Source organism: Mauremys reevesii, linkage group 16 (assembly GCF_016161935.1).
Source record: "Mauremys reevesii isolate NIE-2019 linkage group 16, ASM1616193v1, whole genome shotgun sequence".
NCBI lineage: Eukaryota > Metazoa > Chordata > Testudines > Geoemydidae > Mauremys > Mauremys reevesii.
Genome location: NC_052638.1, coordinates 37,669,388 through 37,693,381, shown reverse-complemented (window position 1 = coordinate 37,693,381; position 23,994 = coordinate 37,669,388). Strand labels below are relative to the sequence as shown.

The 23,994-nt window shown below is 47.2% G+C and overlaps 1 protein-coding gene across 2 annotated transcripts; it reads left to right on the top strand.

Annotated features, from left to right (window-relative positions):
- Positions 1–1,555: 1,555 nt before the first annotated feature.
- IRF8 (interferon regulatory factor 8) lies at positions 1,556–22,066 on the top strand. 2 transcript variants are annotated; one of them, XM_039503345.1, is made up of 9 exons: positions 1,556–1,691; positions 6,948–7,122; positions 9,925–10,108; positions 11,933–12,021; positions 13,183–13,294; positions 14,081–14,128; positions 16,035–16,421; positions 18,082–18,197; positions 20,750–22,066. In XM_039503345.1, the coding sequence occupies exons 2-9, from the start codon at positions 6,949–6,951 to the stop codon at positions 20,924–20,926; spliced, it is 1,287 nt and encodes a 428-aa protein (XP_039359279.1). In that variant the 5' UTR covers positions 1,556–1,691; position 6,948; the 3' UTR covers positions 20,927–22,066. The 2 variants fall into 2 exon arrangements, with proteins under 2 accessions (XP_039359279.1, XP_039359278.1); XM_039503344.1 differs by having other exon boundaries at positions 14,078–14,128.
- Positions 22,067–23,994: the final 1,928 nt, after the last annotated feature.

The window sequence follows — 23,994 nt, the reverse complement described above, 5'->3', positions numbered from 1 at the left end:
TCACTCTACTATGGCTTTTTTGGGTAATGTTGATCACTAATTCGGCTCCTGAACCTCTGAAGTATCAGCTTTAGACTCTCTAGCTTATGTAAAAGAAACTGGCTCTAGTGAATCTTGGTTTTACAAAATCAGTGCTTCTTTCTTTCTACTTTATAACCAGCAAGCAATTCCAGTGTTTCCAAAGTATCCATTAATAGTAAGCTACACCTCCAGCTGTATACATTCTCCACCTATCCGTGTACAGCTATTTTACAAATACTGCATCACTTACTTACATGCTGATGATCTCTTTGAATTATATTTTCTTTGTGCCAGTAATGCAATAATTATAGGAAAGACAATAAAGCTGGTGAAAAGATATCCAAGATAGGTGTCTTATACATCCACTGATTATAATAAATGCCCTAGAGGTCCTACAACTTCAGAATTCCCCTGGAAATGCTGTGCAACTTTAGTATTTTAATAGTGCCCATTAACCGGAAATTAGGGACGTATTGGGTCATGTGAAGTCCGTTTTCCAGTCAATGCAAGATCACTTGCCACAGCATGTCACTCTGTGATTTGTCTGGCTTAAGTTTTAGATGATTCACACAGCGGAGCTTCCGATCTTTTCTCTTGGGATAATGTTGCACTCTAAAATTGCCCCAGTGCTGCTGGAGCGACACAGAACAAATATGTGTGTTATTAGATCACTCCATTTACACTCTCATTTCCCTTCCTACATGGTAACCTGCTGCGCGGGTGATGGCTCTGGGTGTCCCACCATTCCCATCTCATTGTTTGCACTGGAGTCAGCAAATGTGAGGTGCTGAGTGAGTTAACCGTGCGACTGAGCTGTAATTTAGCGGCAGAGAGAACAGCACTGGCGAGTCACCCTGCTGCCCAGAGCTCTAGAGTCACTCTCCCAAGACACAAGGTGTCTGGACACGCTCCAGGAAATTCCCAGCCACGCTGCAAAGCGGGGGCAGCCTTCCACCAAAACTTGGGTTTCGACGAGAAATCCCCTCTTCGAGCTCTGGCTCCCTCACACTGAGCAGAGTTTCAGAAAACGCCCCCAGCCGCTGGCTCCCTGCCTGTCCACCTCATGCAGTCTTGCAAATGATACCCCCGGGAAAAGGGATTGGGAACGAAAGCCGGGCTGAGATCCCTGCCAAGCAGCCAGGGATCCTGATGGGAAAAGGAGGTTAAGAGCATGCTGGCTGCTGCGCGGCAGCCCTGCGCTCCATGGGGCCGAGGAATGGGACCCGGGCGAGCTCCCGGGGGGATGGAACGTTGACCCAAGCGAGCTCCCGGGGGGATGGAACGTTGACCCAAGCGAGCCCCCGGGGGGATGGAACGTTGACCCAGGAGAGGAGGCTCCAACGTCGAGACCCCCTTTGCGCCCCCGCGCAGCCTGATTTCTCGGAAAAGAAAGGACTTAGAAGAAAGCGCTCAATTCTGTCCTATTCCGATTGGCTAGCCGGAGGCTTTCCGCCGCTGTCCATTGGCTGCAAGCCCTGGCGGAGGCGGGATATCGCAGACCCTCCCCCTGCTTTTTAATAAATGCGAGGAAGGGGCGGGGGAGTGCCTGCTTTCGCTTACCCTCTCTGGCCTGTGAGCGCTGTGCTGAGCGAGCCAGCTGCGCGCAGCCGCTCGGCACATCTGGGTGAGCAGCGACCGGGGCGCAAGCCGATTCTGCAGACCGCTGACAGGTATTTGCATCTCACCCCTTCCTCCTCCGAGCAGAACATTCTGCAGCTGGCAGGGTAGTTGGTAGGTTGGCCGGGCAGAGTCCAAATGGTGCGTTAGCACAAGGGCTTTGCTAAGCCTTGCCTCTTCTCTTTAAAACCATTGACTAACGTTTGCATTTGCAAATGTAACCTGGCCCGCTTTGGCATTGATTTGAGGAGCTTTTTATTTCTTTGCAACCTCAGCTTCCTTTTTGCAGGTGAGATTTGAACTTTGGCGGTGGCACGTTTCTGCCTCACGCTGATCCGCGCTGGGCTCCCCCCGTGCCTTCTGCTACTGCATTTTGACCTAACTTTAAATGAAAGCATGGAGTTCGCTCCAGGCAGGGATCAGAAATGACCCTTAAGAATGTGGAGTGCAGCGCCTGTCCCAGGACCTAATTGATTAAAACAATCGCCTGCTATGTTGACAAGAAATAAATCAATGATTCCTCAGTGATTTTATGGAGAGGGATAATTGCAGATATTTTCCATATATGTTCTCTTTTATATTTAAATAATGTTATCTGGACTACACCTGGGTGAAACGCTCAGACTGGTGTCTGGGAGAGCATTTGCTAGTTTGCAAAGGCAAGGTAAAAGGTTTTGCCCATAGCCATCATACTAAAGTACAGGCTGGAGGAAAAGCAACATATGTAAAGCTTCTATTAACTTAAAACAAGACCCCAACAAAAATGACACCCCACACCGTCCTGCATTAATGCCAGCAGCATTACCTCTTGAGCAGTTTCATGAAACAATGGAGAAGCTGGGAGCTTGGAATGTTTTCCCCCCTCTTCCAAAATTCCAAACTCCCACCTTGGGTCTCTGCTTAAAAAAAAACAAGTGCATTGGGCACAATACACACAAGCTGTGAGGGTAACTGGTGCTTTGAAACTGCTTTGGAGGGATGTGCAATATCCTGTGACCCTGCCTAGTGACAGGCTCTGTCACTGGCTCTGGGTCAAGGTGGTCAGGGACACAGGCCCATGCTCTGGGTGTCCCTAAACCTCCGACTGCCAGAAGCTGGCATTGGATGACAGGGGATGGATCACTCGATAATTGCCCTGTTCTCTTTATTCCCTCTAAAGCATCTGGCACTGGCCACTATCGGAAGACAGGATACTGGGCTAGGTGGGCCATTGTTCTGAACCAGTGTGGCCAGGCTTATGTTCTTTTGATCCCTATCTTATTGTCTCCTGCTCCCTAAACAGTACAATAAAGTCTTGTTGTTCTAACTGGGCTATTACGAATCCCACCTGAGCCCAAAATTGGAATAGGCACAGTTAGGCTAGACACAGGTTATGGGGTCTATTCAGCACACCCTCTAATTAGACAGAACTCTGGCTAACCTTCATAGGAATCTGGACAGAATGACGAGTGAGCAAGCAGTGTGATGGAGCCCTGCTGTTATCTTTTGCCCCCAAACCATATTCTTGAATTGAGCTGATCTCTTATTTAAGCAATGGGTATGGTGGCCACTTTTGGGCTCTGGGGTAATAAAGACGGAGTAATATAAAAGGTTTGGGCTAAATGTACAAAAGGCAAAGTCATTCCTATGTCATGTGTGCACTCAGTCTTCAACTAGCTCCAGCGTCCCTACATTTTGTAAGGGATCTCCAGTCAGCATGTGGCGTGTCATGCCACCAGCTAGTTCTGTTAAACTCCATCTAACTGTTACATCATGTAAACCCCAAATATCAGTCATTCAGGGTTTGCATGCTTTGCATGGTGTGGAAGCCAAGCCAATGTGTCAGGGATTCTGGCCTAACAGGAAGGAAGGACAGCATTTATGAACAATCGGATAAATTAGGGAAGAGTTGTTACCTTGATGGTGTCGGTTAAGTTGGACAGTTAACATTAGTTTAATTAGGCCCAAAGTCATTTGGCCTGAGTTAGGCAATGGCCTCAAAATGCACCTTGTCAAGTTAGTGCTATTGGACCTTAGTAAAAAGTTACAAAAGACAATTTGAAGCATTAACAGTTTATTCTCAAACAGAAGAATTTGCCTAAATATCACTGAGTAATTCAGAGACAGAAGTGAAGTGTGTACACAGGATCTTTTTGACTGTTTACATGGTTTGTCTTTAATGTTACTGTGGATCCTTTTTCAGAGGAATGAGCCAACAAATCATAATTTAGGTGGTCTTGGACTTTGCTGTGAACTTCCTAATGATTAAACTGTTTAGGACCTGCTGCAGAAATGGAATTGGGAGAGGGGTGAAAAAATGCCATTTCTAAAAGAGGAAGAAACACTGAAAATGGATCAGTTGTTTGAGCCCTTGTGCTGCTGTTTAGGCTGCTCCCATCTCTGATGTGGAGGCCAGGGAGGAAAAATGCTGGTCGTAGCATCCTGGGAATCTATCTAAATCATGATCTGCAGCTCCCCTTGAAGAAGAAAATGGGATGCTAATTGGTATCAGACAGGATAAAAACACCTTTCAACAATTGGAAGAAATGAGTGGTTGAAATCAGGAAGCAGAGTGGGTGGGGGAAGTTAGACTAAGGCTTGGGATTATTCGCTTTACATATTTATTTGAAGCAATGAAGTCCCTGGGGCCTCCCACCACTGGGAGATGCTGCACAAAGTGATGTCATCAAAAAGAACCAGCCAGCCAGTGCAAACATTGGTTTGGGTGATCTATTCCCTAACCCATCCTTCTACAGTCTTAGATCCTTTGGAATATTGTGGTTCCTTAGGTGTGCAGGTCCTTAGCATGCAGTTGTAGAATTAGGACCACTCTTCCACTGACATTGTCATGACTCCTGAATCTATTACCTGAATTTTTGCTTGGTGTCCTGAGTGTGAGGATTTGGCCAATGGAATAATCTATCACTCAGAGGAACCTCTTGAGCATGATCCAGTTGAAATCCATGTTTGGAATGTAGGTTATCCATGCATAATGTGCGGACAGATTTTCCCTGGGATAGACCCACACAATCCCCATTGACTTCAGTTGTGGGTTACTGTGGATCACAATTCTTGTTAAACTTAGTTGAGTATGTGCATACAGGTGCTTTTCAAATTGTGCCTATTACCAGCATGCCAATGACCTGCTTGCTTAATTGTTTAAAAGAATTATCCCCCCCCACCATTTTGTGGTGTGCAAAAACAGCTTTGGAAATTCAAATAATGTACACACCTATTCTCATGCAACAAAGACACTGATCCTGGATGACTTGCTCACATAAGTTAGCTCCTTGAAATCAACAGGGTTTATTGTCTGACTAAGGATTGGTCCCTAAAACACAGCCAAACTGACTTACAGCCAAAATGGAATAAAATTACACGAGGCAGAGAACTCTGTCTCTTTCAGCATGATGTATATTAAAACTGCTGAGCTATAATGAGAGGCCCAGTGATTAGGGGAAATTCTCAGTTTCTAACTATAATGATGCTGAATGCACTATAATTAGATGAGTCTCTGAAATGCTAACTGCGTTTTACTTGAGTTAATTAGTATATGTGCTAATTAATGGCTCAGTCCTGTGTTCCTTGTACCAGCGAGAGGTAATGGAGTCTGTGTGAGCAGCAAGGACAGGGATAAGAAATGCTAACCATTAGAGCATGTCCACTTACTAAATAGGCTTCAGTGCAAACTCAGTGGATTTCGTTCTCCTCTCCCAGCAGTGAAGAGCAGGAATAACTCCACTAACATCTCTGGAGCTTCAGTGGTACAGCAGTATCGGGCCCCATAGCCCCTAATTTTGTATGCAGTGAATACATCATGTAACTGGTAAGATCTTCTGCTGGTGAAAGTAGACGTTGCTCCATGTAAGTCACTGGAATTGCATCAGCTTACACCAGCTCAGTTCTTGCCCTCAGTGTAAAAGCCAGAGAGAAGAAATTGTAATAATCCAAGGGAGCCAACTAATACAGTGTGGTTTTTGTTTCTTGTTACTCCAGCTAGACTGATTCAAATAAGGCTTCTTTTCCATAGTGCTCCTGGGAGTTTCAGTCCGTTCATTGGGTAGCTTTCATCATCTTTATTAGCCTGGTTAAGGCAGGCATCCAGCACAGCGTGAGGAATTTTTCACATCAAAAATAACAGGGGGAAATAGTCTAGAGCACTGAAACGTTGGCAAGACAAATGTTTAGTTAAGGGCTGAGCATCTTTTCAGCCAACCGGGGGGATTTCCAGCTGTTGTTCTTGTGACTGGCACCTGAACTACAAAGAAGATGATTTTGTACAATAGAAAGCCGCCTTTTCATGGCATTTGTCAAGATCTGCCGCAACGTGCATATTATGGGAAGAAGTGTTTGTGAGCAGGGACAGAGGAGTTGGGGAGGAAAGTTCTAAGTTTCCTGTCCCGCCTGCAGTTTTCCAAGAGGGACAGTTCTATGGAAGTGTTGGACACGTCTGATTCACAGAGGCTCTATGTTAGTTCTATGAAATGTCTGTTTTATTCCTGGATCCTCCCCTCCCCAATTTACAAGCAGATGCATATGGGCCCTGCAGACTGCACTTGAAGCCAGGTTCTGCCCTTGGCTATTAAACATTCTCTCTCCACTGAAATCAGTGGAGGGACTGTGCATTTACACCAGTGTAACTGAAAACAGAATTTGATTCTTTACATCTACATTGTGCTCTTTTCCTCATTTATTAGGTGTATTATGGTAGCACTTAGGAGCTCTGCCCTGGTCCAGGACCCCGTTGTGCTAGGCGCTGTACAGACTCAGAACAAAAAGATAGTCCTTGCCCCAAAGAGCCTTGAAATCAAGTTTGAATCCACAGTGTGAATAGTGAGCAGCATGGCCTAGTGGTGAGAGCTGGGGCTGACACCCACCCCCATTGTGGCCTAGGGACAAATCACTTATCTCCTCTCTGTGCCTCAGTTTCTTTATTTGTAAAATGGGGATAATAATAGTGAGCTTTGAAATCCTTGAATGGTAGTTATTATATAAGTGCAAATGATTGCTATTAATAGTAATTTATAATGGGCTGTCTGTCACAGAGTATTGGGGGCATTTAATAGTTTTGGCGTTATCTGTACACAATAGTTAGGACATTTTGATATCTCTGTATATTGTCTGTTAAGTGCTGACCATGTACAAGACCTAGAAAATGAAGACAGCCCTGGCCAATGGTGCGTAGTCTAACCCCCCTCCAATTGCTGCTGACTCCTGATGTCTGCGTACTGTATAGAAGAGCTCCTTGAAGTGTGACGCTTGATTTCTGTATGTGGCAGGAGTGTGCCTGGTGGGAGGCATTTAACGGATCCTGCGAATTTCACTTTCAGGATGTGTGACAGGAATGGTGGGAGACGGCTCAGGCAGTGGCTGATTGAACAGATCGATAGTGGGATGTACCCAGGACTGATCTGGGAAAACGAAGAAAAAAGCATGTTCCGGATCCCGTGGAAACATGCTGGGAAACAGGATTACAACCAGGAGGTGGATGCTTCTATATTCAAGGTAGGAGAGACGGTAAATTTCTTTTCTTAACACTGCTCATGTACCGTGACTTTTTCTTTCATTGCAAACATATTAGACACATCCCCTTCCTTCCTTCCTGAGCAGCACTGCTCCTGGCTCTGATTCTCTAGGCTGCTGATTGCCTCTGGAGAGTTACTGAGTGCCCTTGTCTCCCACTGACTTTGCAGGCAGTGTTCAGCCTGCTCTCCTTTTTGGCACTATAACAGATTTCCATCCTTGCATGTTTTTTTTTTCCCAGTGAGAATTGCCTAGAGCTGCAATTCTTCTTTAAATTAAAGTAATTCGGGCATTAATAATACATCTCCTACCTCTTCCTAAAGGTGCTGAGCCCCCACAGCCGTTGTTGATAGGGCTGGTCTAACAATTTTTCATGGACAATTGCTGTTTGCAAAGAACCGCCTCTGTAGAGAGATGAAATCACCTACAGCTCTCTGGGTCCTGATAAAACTACATTACCGTGGCAGTAGGCTAAATCTGACTCAGACATAGCGCCGGAGCCCTGTTGACTGCATTGAGGCTGCACAGGTGTAAGGTGCAGAATTTGACCTAGTGAGTTAGTGTCTCCAACTTTTCAGGAGTTTATGGCTCTGAGTTTAAAAAAGCTAAGACTGAATATGGTGTATATTGGTGGTCCTAGCTGGTCTTTTTCTGGTTTTTATTATGAATTGTTGCTGTAGATATTTATTTCTAAACAAAGCTACAGCCCTCATCCTGCAAACACTTATTCACGTGCACAGCTTTATTCACTGCAAAATGTCCCATTGACTTCAGTCAAGTCTCTGCAGGATCAGGGACTAAAGAAGTATTTCTATGGCACACCAAAACTGCTCCAAAGAGATCATGCCTGCTAATTTAATATTGTTTTCCAAATCAATATGTGGACATTATATTGCAAGACACCATGTTGATAAGCTTTTTCAAATGTCCCCAAATATGAATTTTCACTAGCCTGTAATAATAATAATAAAAATACCGAGTTCTCATATAGATCTTTCCGTCAGTAGATCTCAAAGTGCTTTACAAAGGAAGTCAGTATCATTATCCCCATTGCACAGATGGGGAAACAGAGGCACAGAGCAGGGAAATGACTTGTCTAAGGTCACCCAGCAGGCCAGTGGCCAAGCAGAGAATAGAAACCAGGTCTCCTGAGTCTCCACTTCTGTGCTACAATATATCAACTGGGCAACACTGCCTCCCCTGCAATGAAAATCATGCCAGCCTTGAGTGATAGCTTTTTAAAAGCACTTAACGTTGTGGTGTGGATGTGATTTCCAAGAATGAATGCACCATTGTGCATCTGCTATGTAAAAACAATTAAAAAACCCTACCCCCAATTGTTGCTATTATGCCTGAGCTGAGCACAGTTGTGTTAATTGCAAATGTGGTTTTTGGAAATCAGCCCTTCCATGGGCGAGAGTATTGAGCACACACAAGATTGTTTAGATTAGTTTAGAGCTGGAACACACCAACAAAAAGAAGAGTGCAAAGCTCCAGACTCTCCCCTCATCTCTCACTCACCTTCCCATCATGATGAGGGTAATTACAAGGCTAATTTTGGACCGTGACAGATTGTGTAAATCACAATTTGTGCAAAATTCTGGAAAGAAAATAATTTCATGTCAGGGATATGGTGGCCCGATACAGGCTATTTGCATGCAATAGTCTTCCCTCTCGGCTGGTTGTCAGATTTTGGGGCAAGAGGTTTTTTGTTGTGGTTTTTTTTTTTTAAACTTGATCAAAACCTATTGCAGCTTCCTCTTTGCATTGGCGAGTCAGAGATTACACTGATATTGTGGGCCAGATTCTCCCATGCCCTGTGCCTTCAGTGGTCATTTCCACCTGGACAAAGTGACTGTAAAACACTACTCCTGGGATGAATGGAGAACTCTGAGTGGGAAGCATTTTCCATGGGTTTAAATGATGACTGCAGAAGCTGCAGTGCCCTGGAGAATCAGGCACTTTGTGAATCAGCGTGAAGGACAGTACAGTAGTTAGGGCCCTGACCTAGGAGATGAGGCTTCAGTTCCCACAGCTGATGTACTTGCTCAAGGTTATCCAAGAAGCGTATCTCTGCCCCTCAGTTTCCCATTGGTGAAAATGGGATAACAGCCCTTCTCTGCCTAACAGCAGTGTTGTGACTGAGGATAAATCCAATGACGATTGTGAGGAGCTCAGACGCTGCAGTGACAGTGGCCAGGCAAGTACCTAGGAGTGGTGGTTAGATCTGCGGTGGAAGTCACTAGGAGTTTCCCTGAGTGACAACATCAGGAAATGGCCTTGAGGAACAAATGTGAGATTTGGCCCTGAAGTTATAAACTGGGCTTCTGATTTTAGCCTTTAACCAATCAGAAGACAGTGAAATTGGCGTTTAGCCAATAAACACCAGAAACGGTTACTTGGATCTAAAGGGTTTGTCTACACAGAGCTGCAATACAGACTATGGGGGTGTGGTTTCTAAAGTGCTCTAATGTGCTGTGCATTAATTGGTCTGTGTAGACCCTGCTGGTGCTCACTAAAGACTCCCTAGTGCGCTTTAATGTGGTGCTGTTTGAAATGGTACTACATTAAAGCACCATTCGGGAATATTACCAAGCGATTGCTCATTGCTGTATACACAGAGAGGGCCCCAAATCCCCTGATTTTTTTTTTTGCCATCTGCATAAAAGTTCAAAAATTGCTAAAAATAAACCCTGAAAAATGAAATTAATAAACCCCGTAAAACAGAGCTCTAATTGTAAAGCTGGTTCTTCAGCTCTGTGGCACTTTTCTCTCTTGTTTTAGGCTTGGGCAGTTTTCAAAGGGAAATTTAAAGAAGGTGACAAAGCCGAGCCAGCCACTTGGAAAACGAGGCTACGCTGTGCTCTGAACAAAAGCCCGGACTTCGAGGAGGTGACTGACAGGTCCCAGCTGGACATCTCAGAGCCATACAAAGTGTACAGGATCGTCCCAGAGGAAGAGCAGAAATGTAAGTGTCCTGATAAACTAAGTGACTTGTTCCATAGCCACCTACCTCCTGAGCATTGACCGTCTGAAGGATTTATAGGAGAAGAGAGATTGTGTCTGGTTATTAAAGCAAAGGGAAAAACAGAAGTGGACTTACGCCAGCTCTGATGTGCATTCAGATACCGAGCTGCATTTCCTGGGCCACATCCCACCTTCATGTGTGCCAGTGTTAATCTGGATGGTTCCACTGCGTCAGGCTGTACCCCCCTAGATCAGTGCCTGGAGAGCTGCCCTGGTCATGGGATGGGTGGGGGGAGGGGAATCAGCCATCCCCATGGCACTGTCCCACTCTTCCCTAGAGCTGTGGGGCAGGGATCCGGGGCTAGGGAGGGGCAGGCAGAAGGCAGATATGGGAGATCAAGGGGTTGGGGGAGGAGAGGCCAGGGCGTCATGCATCCTTTCTTCCTCAAAGCCTTAAACTGCCTTCACTTTACTGTAGCCAATTGGACTGTGGAACCTTTTCAGGGAGGAGTCTGGGGTTGCCTCTTAGCAAGGAAAGGCCTGGCAGGAGGCTGTATGCTGGGGACAGGGACAAGGGTCCCAAGGCCACTGAAGATGCACAGGATCTGCATGTGGAGAGCCACTGGAAGCCCAACCATCCAGACTTTTTTCCTTTCTTCCTGCAGGGAGGAGAGCAAACACTCCTCCACCCCCGCTGGAAGGATCTGGGGAAAACTCCATGTGGAAAGTTTGGAATTCACCCTCCTCTCCATTGCCTCATCCCACAGCTGTTTGAGTAGGAGAGGCTATTCCCCCGAGTAAAAAACCAAACAACAGAGCATGCTGTCTGTGACATTAGCTGGCAATACTCTATGGCAGTCTGGCTCAGAAGGTCTGATGCTGTTCTCACTCACACCAGTATAAACCTGGAGTGACTCCACTAACGTCAATGGAGTTCTTTCAGGGCGAGTGTGGGCTGAAATCAGAATCAGCCCCAAAGTCTGTCCTGGGGAAGGTTTTAGTTGTGGTTTTGGCCTTACATTCAGTCCTGATGCCCCCTTCTAACCTAAAGGCACATCTGCTTTAATCTGTACAGATGCTGAGGAAATAGAATAACTCCCTCGCATTACCCAACAGTAAAAGCAGCGATTATAGTAACCGGGGTTCAGCAGAGAACATTTGTTGCTGTGATGTCCGGTCTGGTGTTAGCTGTGCTAAGTTTATTTTTATTTGTGGTTTTGTTTTTGCTTTTTTTTTTAAGCATGCAAAATCTGGTTGTCAGGAAGTCTACCTTTAGCATGTTGGTCTCTGTCAACTTCATTCACGCAGAAGGCTTTATATTTCTGTACACTTGTTATAAGCATTATGCAAATCGTTCCCCTCAACAATGTAGAGCTGTGCTTTGGCAGAGGGAAAAAAGTCTCCAGTGAAGGTTAAACTGTTCCCAGCCCCAGCAGAACTGTGGCTGCTTTCTGGATTTAATCTTATTCACACCCATGCAATCCGCTGGGCTCAATCCTGCAGTCCTTGCTCTGGCAAAACTACCATTGATTTCACTGGGAATGGAAAGGACAACAGCTGCAGGGCCAGTGGCTTGCACCGTTGTAAAGCGACAGGTTGGGTCTAAAGTGGTACATTGTCAAGTGAATTCCCCATACACGGCAGTGAGGGGTAAGGTCCCATGAAGGATTCTAGGTTTCTGTATTTTAACAATGGTAAACATTTCCCAAAAGCAAGTCACCCCTATCCCATGGCCTTCTCTTGCATGCTGTATGGTCTGATTCTTTGTTAGATCACTGCATGTGGTATGATGCCTTGAGCTCTGAATTCTTATATTTCTTTCCAGGCAAAGCAGGTATTGCTAATGGAGGCAGCTTGAATGAAGCCACGGACATGGACTGCAGTCCTTCTGCAATAGATGACCTAATGAAAGAGGTAACTAACTGCTATAGTGAAGCAATCTCTCTTTGGTTGGAAGGTCTAGATGGTAAAGTTTCTCCATGAAATTGTGTCTTGCAGTTTTCTAATGATAGGACCAGGGGAACTAGATTTTGATATCACTGGTGCAAGAAGAACAAATCTGCATGTTTTACAGACATGTTAGTTACATTCATTCATGTAACACAGGGGCAAACTTTTTGGCCCGAGGGCCACATTGGGGTTGCAAAACTGTATGGAGGGCCGGTAGGGAAGGCTGTGCCTCCCCAAACAGCCCGGCCCCGACCCCCTATCCGCCCTCTTCCACTTTCCACCCCCATTCCCTGTCCCCTGACTGCCCTCCCAGGGACCCCCCAGCCCTTATCCAATCCTCCAGCCCCCTTACCATGGCTACTCAGAGCAGCATGTCTGGCAGCCGTGCCGTCTGGTGCTGGACACACTGCTCTGCTCAGCAGGAGTGCGCAGCTCTGCCCGCGCAGGAGGGGCCGGGGGCTAGCATCCCCGGTTGGGAGCTCAACGGCCAGGCAGGATGGTCCCGCAGGCCAGATGTGGCCTGTAGTTTGCCCATCTCTGATGTAACACAATGCGTAGACCTGCGGTAGTTGCTTGTCATATCAATGGATCTCACGTTTGCATACAGTTCAGTAAAAGTTTCACCAGAGGGTCAGATTTTTGCAGCTCTTATCATAGAATCATTGAATATCAGGGTTGGAAGGGACCTCAGGATTTCATCTCGTCCAAGCCCCTGCTCAAAGCAGGACCACTCCCCAACTATTTCCCCCCAGATCCCTAAATGGCTCCCTGAAGGATTGAACTCTCAACCCTGGGTTTAGCAGGCCAGTGCTCAAACCACTGAACTATCCTTCCCCTTGTCGCCCTGCCTTGTGATGCAAAATTGTTGGGGTAAGTTCTGCTCTCCACGTGCCCATGAAATCCAAGGCCCCCTCCTTCTAACCTTCTAAACCGAAGAGTTCACCTGTGTCACAGTATGTTCGTTTTTACTATTCCTGTTCAAGGGCCAGTGAGCAATTTAGATAACGACTTGTTTCCATACGGTATTGGTTGCCATTGATACGATGTTGATTGCCTGAAACTGCAAAACTGCTTAACCTCGGTTTTGTTGCCTGGATGATCTAATGGCTTTTCTGTCTTCCTCAGTCCCCCGTTGTAGACGAATACCTTGGTATAATAAAGAGAAGCCCTTCCCCACCTCAGGAGAATTGTAGAAACCCTCCAATACCAGACTGGTGGATGCAGCAACCTAGCCCTGGTAAGACACTAACAACATATCCAGGACTTATAGAACAGAGTGTCTAGTTTGATTGGGTAATCCGTCGAGGACCCAACCAGGATAGCAAAGACTAATTTTGGGGATCTCTGAATAGCTGCCTCTATATTTGGTGCTTGTGGAGGATTTTTATGTTTGAGGAACAAGTTTATTAAGAATGCCTAAAATATCATCATACCTCGAATTTAAATCTTATTGTAAGTACAGGGAAAAATGACTTTTGCAATGGCATGAGTCATGACCGTCAACGTTTTGTAGTTGCTCAGGGGGTTACGTCTGACTCTGCAGACATTCAGAAGCCCCAGATCTAAAGTATAAGGTTCATTTCATCATTGCATTGGCAGTGAGATTGTAGTCTGTGCTCTGGCAAAACTCCCATTGATTCCACGGGGAATGGTAAAGACGACAGCTGCAGGCCCAATGGGGTTAAAGCGACAGGTTGGCTCTAAAGTGGTACATTGTTAAGTGAATTCCCCGTACATGGCAGCACCGTTCTGGATCCCATGTTGGGAATCCCCATTCTATCGCTGCTCATCTGGCCGGGGAAGTGGAACCCCTGATGTGGGCAAGGCTCCTTGCAGGGTTTTCTTCTCTCATGAAACTGTGGAGGGATCAGGACGATGTGGAGAGGAGGAATTTAGGGGTGGAGAGGAAATGGCACTGGGGCGAAACGAGCGGGCGGCCGGGTCATTGGATTTTACCAGAGATCCCGGTGCTTGTGTCAAAACTTGACACACAAATATAACTTTATTTCTTCTCCCACAGCAGCTATGCCCCTGATGAATGGGTACTCCGGCTATGAACAGCTGCAGTCAGGTACTGGAAATCCCACTTCCTTGCTCAGTTACGTACTGTGCCCTCAGTCGATATAGTGTAAGCTGCATCTCATGTGGCACTCGCAGGCGGGGCCTGGCTTCGCTGCCATTGTGGCCCTGTTCATGTGCACCCAGAGAAAATAATCATTAAAAATGGCAGAGCCACCGAAAATGGCAGCTTAGGGCTTAATTGCTCAGAAACGCTCTGACTTCATAAGCCGCTGTTCCATTCTCAGCACCCAGGCAAAGGAATTAAAGCTTCTAAGCAGTAGCAGAGATGTGTGTGCCCGGGAGGAGGCCAGATTCTGCCCAATAAGGTGATGCCTTTGCACTGCTCCAACAACACGTAAAGTTGGCTTAAAGAGCCAGCTGGGGATTCCCTGAGCGTAGGGAAATCCCCAAGTGGCATGAGGCTACCATAGCCCTGGCTCTGTGCCAGTCCTTCCAGCCTTCCCCAGGTGTTAAAGATATGCCAAAAACTGGAGTGACTGTGGCCAGAGCGCTCTGTGCTTCGGTGATCTGGCCAGCACAGCAGCACCTAGATGGCACCTTGAGGCTGGTCTGACTTGTGCTGAGGACCAAACCAGCCCCTGGGTGCCACCAGGATTGGGGAAGAGGAGTGTAAAGGTGACATTAAGCCTCCTTCGCTCCCTTCCAGCCACAGCGAGAACTGGGCTTGGCACAGCTGAGGACTGGGCTCTTGGTTGCAAATCCACCATGCAGGTTGCTTACCCACGGCAAATCTGCTGTGCATCGGTACAGGCATTTATGTGGAGACCTAGCAGGTTGTTTAGATAACAAACAGTAGCGCGGCGAAAGGGCAGGTTTCAGCAGAGTGGCAGATGCAAACACAGTGCGATATAGTTATCTAACAAGGGACAAAGTCTGAGACACCTTAAGGGCAGAGAGTTTGTTGGAGGAAGGATGCCAGGCCCACAGGGGATGCCCTCCTGCACACCTACATGGCAGCATAAAATGGCTGTCCTGGTCTCAGACTCCTTTACATTTGCTTCACTAAAGGCAGCGCAGTTCACTTGGATGAAGGCTGTTCCAGGATGATTGTTCCCTGGATAATGAAATCTGGAGTGGGTGGGGAGTTTCCAAGGGGCAGATTATAAACCCATTACCCCTGTGGCTGAGCACCTACCTGAGTATCGTGGTGGTCTGCCAGATATTCTGCTTCATTGGAACAGTGGGGCTGCTCTTGGAGTGAGGAAATATTCAAGGTGAGGAAGGGCGTTAGAATCTGCTCCGGGGCAGCTACTGTGCGAAGTATGCAGCCATCTGCTCCTCCAGTTCCCAGTGAAAAGGTAGCAGGATCCTGGTGCATTCAATCGGTGCCCACCATGCTGACATGTGTAATCACGTTTGCAAACTGTTCTGCTGGCATGTTCTACCTAAATCTAACCAAGGGGTAACTGGTAAAAGTAGATCGGTAAATCTAACTGGTCAGGCTTATCAGCTGCAGACAGACATGTGGGACTGTGGAGGCTTGGGAAGGTAAAAGGTTGCGTGCTACAGAGCATGCTGAATTCAGAAAACCTGTGCTGAAAATCAGTGTCCCCAGTGGAAAGTCTGAGAGGGTCAGGGAGGAAACAGCTGGAGTTCTTCCTCTCAGGAGTAGCCCCATTATAGACAATGCTTGCTGAGTGAGGTCTGCTCATGCGTGCCGGGGTTGCAGGAGCAGCCCTTGACTATCCTGCTGATTCTAGTCCCAGAGAGCTGTGATGCTGACTTTACATTCACTGCTGTGGAGCCAGGCACACAGCATTTCAAGGGCTTCAGCGCTTAACTGGAGCTTTGCTCTCCTGTGCAACAGGATGGTTATTCCTGCAGCAGTGGGTGAAGCAGCGGAGGGGGTTAGCTGCGTCCTCTGACTGGCTGCGTGCGGGTGTGTCTCCCTGCAGTGTACTCGCAGATGGTGATCAGTTTCTATTATGGAGGGAAGCTGGTTGGCCACACTACTACCTCTTACCATGAAGGCTGCCGAATTTCCCTGAGCCACGCCCCCGCCCACTGTGACAAGCTGTATGGCCCGGATAGCCTGGAGCACGTGCAGTTCCCTTCCGCCGACGCCATCCCGAACGAACGCCAGAAGCACATCACCAAGAAGCTCTTCGGGCACCTGGATCGGGGGGTGCTGCTGCATAGCAACAAGCAGGGTATCTTCATCAAGAGGCTGTGCCAGGGGAGAGTCTTCTGGAGTGGAAACAACGTGCTGTACAAGGACAGGCCCAACAAGCTGGACCGGGATGAGGTGGTCAAAATATTCGACTCCAACCAGTTTGTCCGAGGTTTGTGGAACATTCCCACCTCTCTTGATCCACCCTCTTCATTACAGCTGAGTTTTCCGGGCCCTCTCTCCCCCCTTGTCCTCTGTGCACTGACACAAGGATAGAGCCATGTTGCTGTAGGATGGTGGCTACATCTTCCTGTACTGATAGGGGTCAGATCCTCAGCTGGTGTAAATCGGCTCCAGTGAAGGGCTGTTGTTTTTAAGGCACTTACGATGGGAACAGGAGACCATGTGTCTTGAGTTCTTCGCAATCTTTAGCATATTTATCCTCATCGCACCTGCGTAAGGTGGGGTGGCGGGGAACCGAGCCACGGAGAAGCTAAGTGACTCGCCCAAGGTCACACAAGAAATGTGTGGCAGAGCAGGGAATTCCACCCAGGTTTCTTAAGTCCCATAGTAGTGGCCTAACCGCTTGAGCATCCTTTCTATGCCGTAAGTCAAAGAACCTATGCTGATTTATGCCAGGTCAGGATCTGGCCCCGAATGTATAGACCTCAGCCCCAAAGTGCTCACGTAGTCTTTTCCATCCTTGCCAACACTTATAGAAGTAAACACAGCCGTATCCCTTCCACCAGACGCCGTGGCTTCTCTCTTGTGAGCGGTGGTGTTTGGAGATATTGTATAAAACCCCCACTGCTGTGTTTTACATCAAGCGAGGGCACAATTGATAGGTTACAGAATAACAGTCCTAAAGGCACTGCATGTGATACTGAATCTGTGTTAATACATATTAATGCAGGGCCCAATTCTTTCTCCTCAGGGTACAAGGAATATCTGTGGACTTCCCTGTGGTGGGAAGATGGGACTTTTAGTCGTTCCTCCTTTCTTAGTCCTCCCCTGATAGTGCTAGATCAGCAGTTCTCAGCCAGGGGTCCAGGGCCCCCGGGGGGCTACAAACAGGGGGTCCGCCAGGCAGGGCTGGCATCAGGGTCCATGGGGCCCAGGGTAGAGAGCCCAAGCTGATCCAGAGCCCTGCCGTGTGGAGACAAAGCCAAAGCCTGAGCACCTTAGCTTTACAGGGCATCCTGTGGTGTGGGGTCCTGGGCAGCTGGACAGGCTTTTATATTCAGAAAAACACTTGTGGCACAAATGGGCGGTGGAGTTTTTATAGCACGTTGGCTCAGAAAGAAGAAGGTTGAGGACCTCAGCTCTACATCAAATCAGTCTCTCCAGAGAGGGGAGAAGTTGCAGCTCCATCAGTCTCCTGAGGGGGTCGCTGTAGAGGAACGGGAAGTGCTTGTTGCCAGACTCAGAGGCAGAGGGCTCTGCACCCAGGATCTTGACTCTTCTCAGTCTAAATGACTACAGAAGCAGTACAGCCAGGGCCCTGGACTGCCCAGGCGCCCTGCTATTGAATCAGAGATTAACTTAGTCTGCATCTCAGCACAGTGTCGCTTATACAGCTCTTCAACAAGGATTTCCTGCATTGGGATTTTTAACCTCCCCCTCTAATTTTCTCTCTCCATAAAAGCTAAATACTTTTCGCTGGGTGTGCATGCAGTGCTGCCGGCAGGTGTTTGTGGGGGTTTGCTGCCGAGGTGTGTGTATGCAATTCTCCCTGCAGGTGAATAAGACACCTGCTGCAGCTGTGTGTGCTAATGTCTCACGGAAGTTAGTTGGTTTCCATCCTTTCCAACCATCTGTTTTTCTCCTCTTAGAGCTGCAACAGTTCTACAGCAACCAGGGCCGTTTCCCTGAGAGCAGGGTCCTGCTGTGCTTTGGCGAAGAGTTTCCTGACACAGTCCCTTTACGCTGTAAATTAATCCTGGTACAGGTAAGGCACATTCATGAGAAACAGCCATTGCTTGAGCTGCCCCTTCGTTCTCCTATAACTCAGAAATGCATCCCCAAGGCGATCTGGTTTCTGTCTCTTAACATTCAGAGCCAGATGTTTCCAACCTCAGAAGCATAGGGCTGCATGCAATTTGCGTACCTAACTTCAGGGACGGATTAATGTAGGGGCTTGAGGGGCTGCAGCCCAGGGCCCCGGGCTAAGGGGGGCCCCACTGCAACAGGGCTCAGGCAGGCTGCCTGCATGCCATGGCCCCACACCACTTCCAGAAGCGGCCGGCTGCTGGCATGTGTCTCTGCGCCACTGGCGGGGGTGGAGGCGGGTCCACACGCTGTCCTTGCCCCAGCATTGTCTCCACAGCTCCCATTGGATGGGGACTGGCCAATGGGAGCTGCGTGGGTGGCGCTTGTGGGCGCGGGCAGTGCACGGAGACGCGCTGTCCCCCTCTCCTGAAGGGCACGCAGAGACATGCCAGCAGCTGGCTGCTTCCGAGAGTGGTGTGGGGCCAGGGCAGGCAGTCTGCCTGAGCCCTGCTGCGCTACCAGCCAGGAGCTGCCTGTGGTAAGCGCCTGCCAGCTGGAGCCTACACCTTGCACCCCCTCCTGCACCCCAACACCCTGCCCCAGGTCAGAATTCCCTCCTGCACCAAACTCCCTCCCAGAGCCTGCACCCCCCTCCTTCACCCAAATTCCGTCCCAGAAAGAATCTAATGTAACAGCTATTCTAAGGTAAGAGGTACACTATTTTGAATTAACTATATTCTACATGTTTTAAGACTGAAATGTAATCACAGAACAACTTCATTAATTAAAAGGCAAGTTTAGCATTAATAGTCTCGATGCCATAACTGATCATTTTGTTTTAAATTGGAAAAAGACTTAGATTTTGTGGGGCCTCTGTATACAATAGCCCTGGGCCCACAGGAGAATTAATCTAGCCCTGCCTAACTTGTTTACATATGTGCATCAATTGCATGTGTAAACCAGGTTTTTGCTTGCATAAATCATCAGTTAGGCATCCAGGCTGCCAGTTAATTTTCTTAACTTGCGCACACACACATCCCCAAATGGCCCATGTCATCACATTAATTAATTAAATGAGCAAAGTAAGCACAAAACTGCACACAGATGCTGTTGGTTTGAAAATCTGGCCCTATATTAGGAAGAAATGTATTTTTTCCCCCGTCCCCTCTCTGTTTGCATAGTCATGTGCTAAATAACTATGTACCCTGTTCTGCAGCCTGGTAACCTTTTTCTGGCCTCCCACTCCTGCCTTCGAGGCAACTGTCAGATAAATCACTGCAACTGGCTGTGCTGTTAACAGCAGGATTAGGGCTTCATGCAGAGAAGCAAGCGTAAGGGGTGAATAAACTTGAGAGTAATGGATAGTTTGCATGTAAAATCTTACAGTACAAAGGATATGGAAGAAATGAGTGGGGAAAAACCCTGGTGGTAAATTAGAAACAAATAGGAAAATTAGTTTACTATGCCCAGAATGGCTTTGTTCAAAGACTGTAAAAATAAATAAATAAAATAAATAAAAAAAAAATTCAGGACCACCGAGTCTTTAAGTTGGACATCTTTGCTTTCTTTTGTTGATGACATCCTAATATATATTCAGCGTGTTATTTATGTGTATTACAGCACCGCCTAAAATCTCCAGTCAACATAAGCCACAGAGCAGGCAGGGCCAAGCTGGGTCATGACCTGACCAGTTTTTGGCTGGGCCAAACCCGAGCGGTGTTGTGACCCTATGTGCCCGTTCGCAACACCACTCACTCAAATTTGGCCCATCGGTCATGAGGGAGGGACTGCCAGGCCAAACCCAAGTGGTGCTGTGATCCTGTGCACCACTCACTCAGAATTGGAAAGGGTGGGGGCTCATGGTCAGGCTGCTGGTGAGGGAAGAAGAGGGCTAGTTAGGGTGGGGAAATCTGCCCCCTGTCACATTTTCAAATGGCTCTCTGCACCCCCTTCCAATTGAGATTAGAGCCCTATTGTGCAAGGCACTCTGTATATAGAAAGAGACATTCCCTGTCCTGAAGAATTTCCAATTTAACTAGACAAAAGAGTTAGTGACTTGCCCAAAGACCTGAATCTGAGACCAGTTGCCTTAAGCACAAAACTGTAGAATCTCAGGGTTGGAAGGGACCTCAGGAGGTATCTAGTCCAACCCCCTGCTCAAGGTAGGACTAATCCCCTGACAGATTTTTGCCCCAGATCCCTAAATGGCCTCCTCAAGGATTGAACTCACAACCCTGGGTTTAGCAGGCCAATGCTCAAACCTCTGAGCTATCCATGCCCCTGCCAGCCTTCCCCTCTTTTCCCAATTTCTCTCTTGAAGGAGGTTTTCCCATTTAGACCATTCTCTTCCTTGTGGTATCTGATGTACTGTACTGACAGTAGCTCATGTACCCCTGCTAGAGTGTTCAATGAAGTCTGGATGGTGGTGGTTATGGTGAGTTGGAGGAAGACGTATGTCGTAAGTGTTCTCATCTTATTTAAACATCGTGGTGGCCTTTCCTTCTCCTGTAGGTTGAGCAGCTGTGGGTTAGGCAGCTGGTGGAAGAGGCAGGAAAGGTCTACAGCGGTGGCCCGATGCTTCCGGTAGCTGATGAGACCCAGCATGACCAAATATTCAGGATCTTCCAAGATATCTGCGGGACACACCAAAGACCTCTGTTTAGAGAAAATCAACAGATCACTGTCTGAGTGCTTTTTTAAATAAATAATGGTGGGGTTAAGTTAGACCCTGGTTGGTCCCAGCACTGTTTGAATTCCCCCGTGGAAAACATTCTGATTTAGAATCTAGATGCCCATGGCTGTTCTTTGTTGTTGTTTAAAATAAACTCAGCAATTAACATTTTTTCATTTGTGAACAAAGCAACTAGACCAGAACGGTGAATTCTGGCTACATTTTATTTATATGGATGGCTTTTGAACCATTCTTTGTCTTCATCTAGTGCTAACAGCAAGTGGATGAGGAAAGTTTCTTGCGTGTTGTGGGAGAGTGACTAGAAAGATCGGTAATGCTAGTATAATATATTGAGGCTGTCACAGAACAGCTCTTAGTGTCCGTGACCCATCTGGCAGTCAGAACACTTAGGAGCAGATCCTCAGCTCAGTTGTAGTCAATGGAGCTATGATGACTTACAGCTGCTGAGGATCTGCCGCTGCCGTTTCACCCTCTTTTCCGAAAACCTCAATATGGGAAGAACTGAAGCTTGTGAAAGATTTTAAAATGCTCAAACATACTGGAATGTCACCAGGGATCAGGTCGTCCTACTGACTTCCAAACAGAGTTTGCAATACCACTGATGGTAAAAGACAATGGAAACTTTTTTAGAGCAAATATCCTTTAGCGTCCAAAGGACCCACTCCTGAAGTAACTTCTTGTTTGCCTTTATGAATGAGGGTTTTTTTGTATATTGAAGTATTTTGCAATTTGAAAATAAATCCCAACATTATTTGTAAATATTGAATGTAGGAAATGATCATTTTAATTGTCTTAGCCAAAGAGATAGTTTTATATATGTAAATGCAGAAGAAGTTTGTAGTAAAATGTTCATGTTTAGTTGGCTTTAGCCTCAAAAATGCATGTGCCTGACCTCCAATGTGTGTGCAAGTCGTGTGTCTGGTGCAGTATGTGTGTGCATGTCCCGACTAACACCCATCATCATGCTTTCTATGCATGCGCATCTAGGGAGTGGGAATTTTTAAGAAATGGGGTCGTGTGCCTTACAACTGAAAGCCCAAAGCCAGTACTGTGTGTGTGTCTCTCTCTCTGCTCGGCTGAGTATTTATTTTATGCCTCTTTTTAAATGGTTTTGTAATTTGTATCTTGCAAATAAAGTGCTCTATTTTGTATCTTTTTATCTCCATTCTTCTTCAATGTCCAAATGACTGGTACCAATGGGGAGTCACTGGGAGCCAGTTTCCCTCCCAAGGGGCAGTGTGCTGACTATTGCATTCTTCTGGGGTTAATCATGGGGAGGGATTTACTGTCCTGGCCTGCCAAGCTGGTCACCGTTCTAAGGAACTGACCCTGTGAGCTGGGCCCTTGCAGCACCCACAGAATTGATTTTGGCCCCACTATTTCCTCTCACATGCTGGGGCTGAGAGGAGAATCAGTTCTGCTTGCAGTTTCCTAGTCACTACGGCTATACTTATTGGCAGGAATTCTGGTTTAAGGACCAAACAGTTTAAAGTCAGCCTCTGAGTTTTGCCATTGATTTGCACACACACTTTTATTAACGTGGAAAAGTCAATTATTATTCTTTATTATTTGTGCTGCCATCACGCCGAAGAGCCCTAGCCATGGCCCAGGATGCTACTGCGCTAGGCGCTGGGCAAACATGGAGCAAAACCGGTGTGTAAGTAATTGTGACGGGAACTGCGGCTTTCTGCAGGGGCAGAATAGTTAGTGTCGATTCCGGGGATGGGACCTGAGGTCTGTCATGGTTGAGGGCAACTTTACCTGTATTCTCCCTTTATGGTCCGGTAAGGGCACTCAACGCAGGCTTCTGGCTCCCCTGCCATTGCCTCTCTTAGGTGGAGACGTGTCTATTTCCCTTCTGACCAGAGTGTTTCCAGGATGCACAGTTTCCTGACTATCGTGTGAGATCCCCATCGAAGGCCAAGCTGCCTAAACAGATTCCTTCTGCTTTTTCTTCAGAGGCAAATAACAGAGTAATTGCCAACAGTGGTAAGTTACCACACAGCTCTTCCTAAGCAAGCATGTTTTATTCTTAAAGTGAAAGCATTAAAAACAATAAAAGAACCTACACGCATGCTAATAAGCCTACCAGCGATCAAAACCAACTCCAGCATGAGCTCTGGCAGGACAATTAACCCTTCAAACCTGACAAAGGGGGTCACCTTCGATCACAGGTTCAGAACAGCCTCCCCTTAGAACCAGCACACACACATGACAAATTTAGTCCATCGGTTGTACAGTTCAGGTGGATTTGATCTGCAGTTTTCAGGAGCAGGTAATAGGTAGACAAGGAGGCTTTCTCCTCAGGACTTAGCTTCAGAAGGCCTCCCAAATACTGCCTAGGATATCCACTTCACACGTATTGTCCCAAACAGTTCTAGCATTTCCCCAAGGTTTGTAGGAGTCATGACTCCTAGAAAAATTACATACAATCCTACACTAACCCATACACAGCTGCATTTTTAATATAATGGACCCCCCCGAAAGGTCTTACACTGAATTCAATAAGGTTTAGCTTAATTCCATGAGGTCTACCTGGGTAGTGCAGGAATTTGCCCTCTGTCATGGCCTTCTGGAGAATCTGCCACCTCCCCACAAAGACATTACTGTGGCCTCTCCGGTCCCATGAGCACCTGCTCCAGGCACTCTGGTCTCTGGCTAATGGGACGTGTGTATGCTACTTGTTTGGCAAGGTGATGAGAACGTCTGGTGTATGTGGCGCAGTGATTTCAAAAGCCAGCTGCCAGCCCATCTTCCCTCAGGTGCCCTGCTCGTCCTTCAGGGCTTTGTTCTGCGGCATAAGCCGAAGCCAACGGTGACTCCACCAAACCTGACCAGGTTTGTTTGATGGACCTAGATCAGTGTGTTTGCGTACACCATGGCTTAGGTACCTCCTAAATCAGGATTTTAGGGGATGAAAGAAGACAAGAATAATCTTTAGCCCCTCTCTGGCTAAATGTCTTGCAAAGAGCTGGAGGGTGTTGTCCTACCAAAGAGGGCTCAAGCTAGCTAATGCTCCTTTCAGCTTGAAAGGGGAGTCATTCATTTTTCACATTGCTTCCAC

What these genes read in the sequence shown, in the direction of transcription:
- IRF8 (XM_039503344.1), top strand. Translation starts at nt 6,949, where the DNA reads ATGTGTGACAGGAATGGTGGGAGACGGCTCAGGCAGTGGCTGATTGAA. An exon ending in TGGATGCTTCTATATTCAAG is followed by an intron (nt 7,123 to 9,924) that starts GTAGGAGAGACG and finishes CTCTTGTTTTAG; the next exon opens with GCTTGGGCAGTTTTCAAAGG. An exon ending in GTAAATTAATCCTGGTACAG is followed by an intron (nt 18,198 to 20,749) that starts GTAAGGCACATT and finishes CTTCTCCTGTAG; the next exon opens with GTTGAGCAGCTGTGGGTTAG.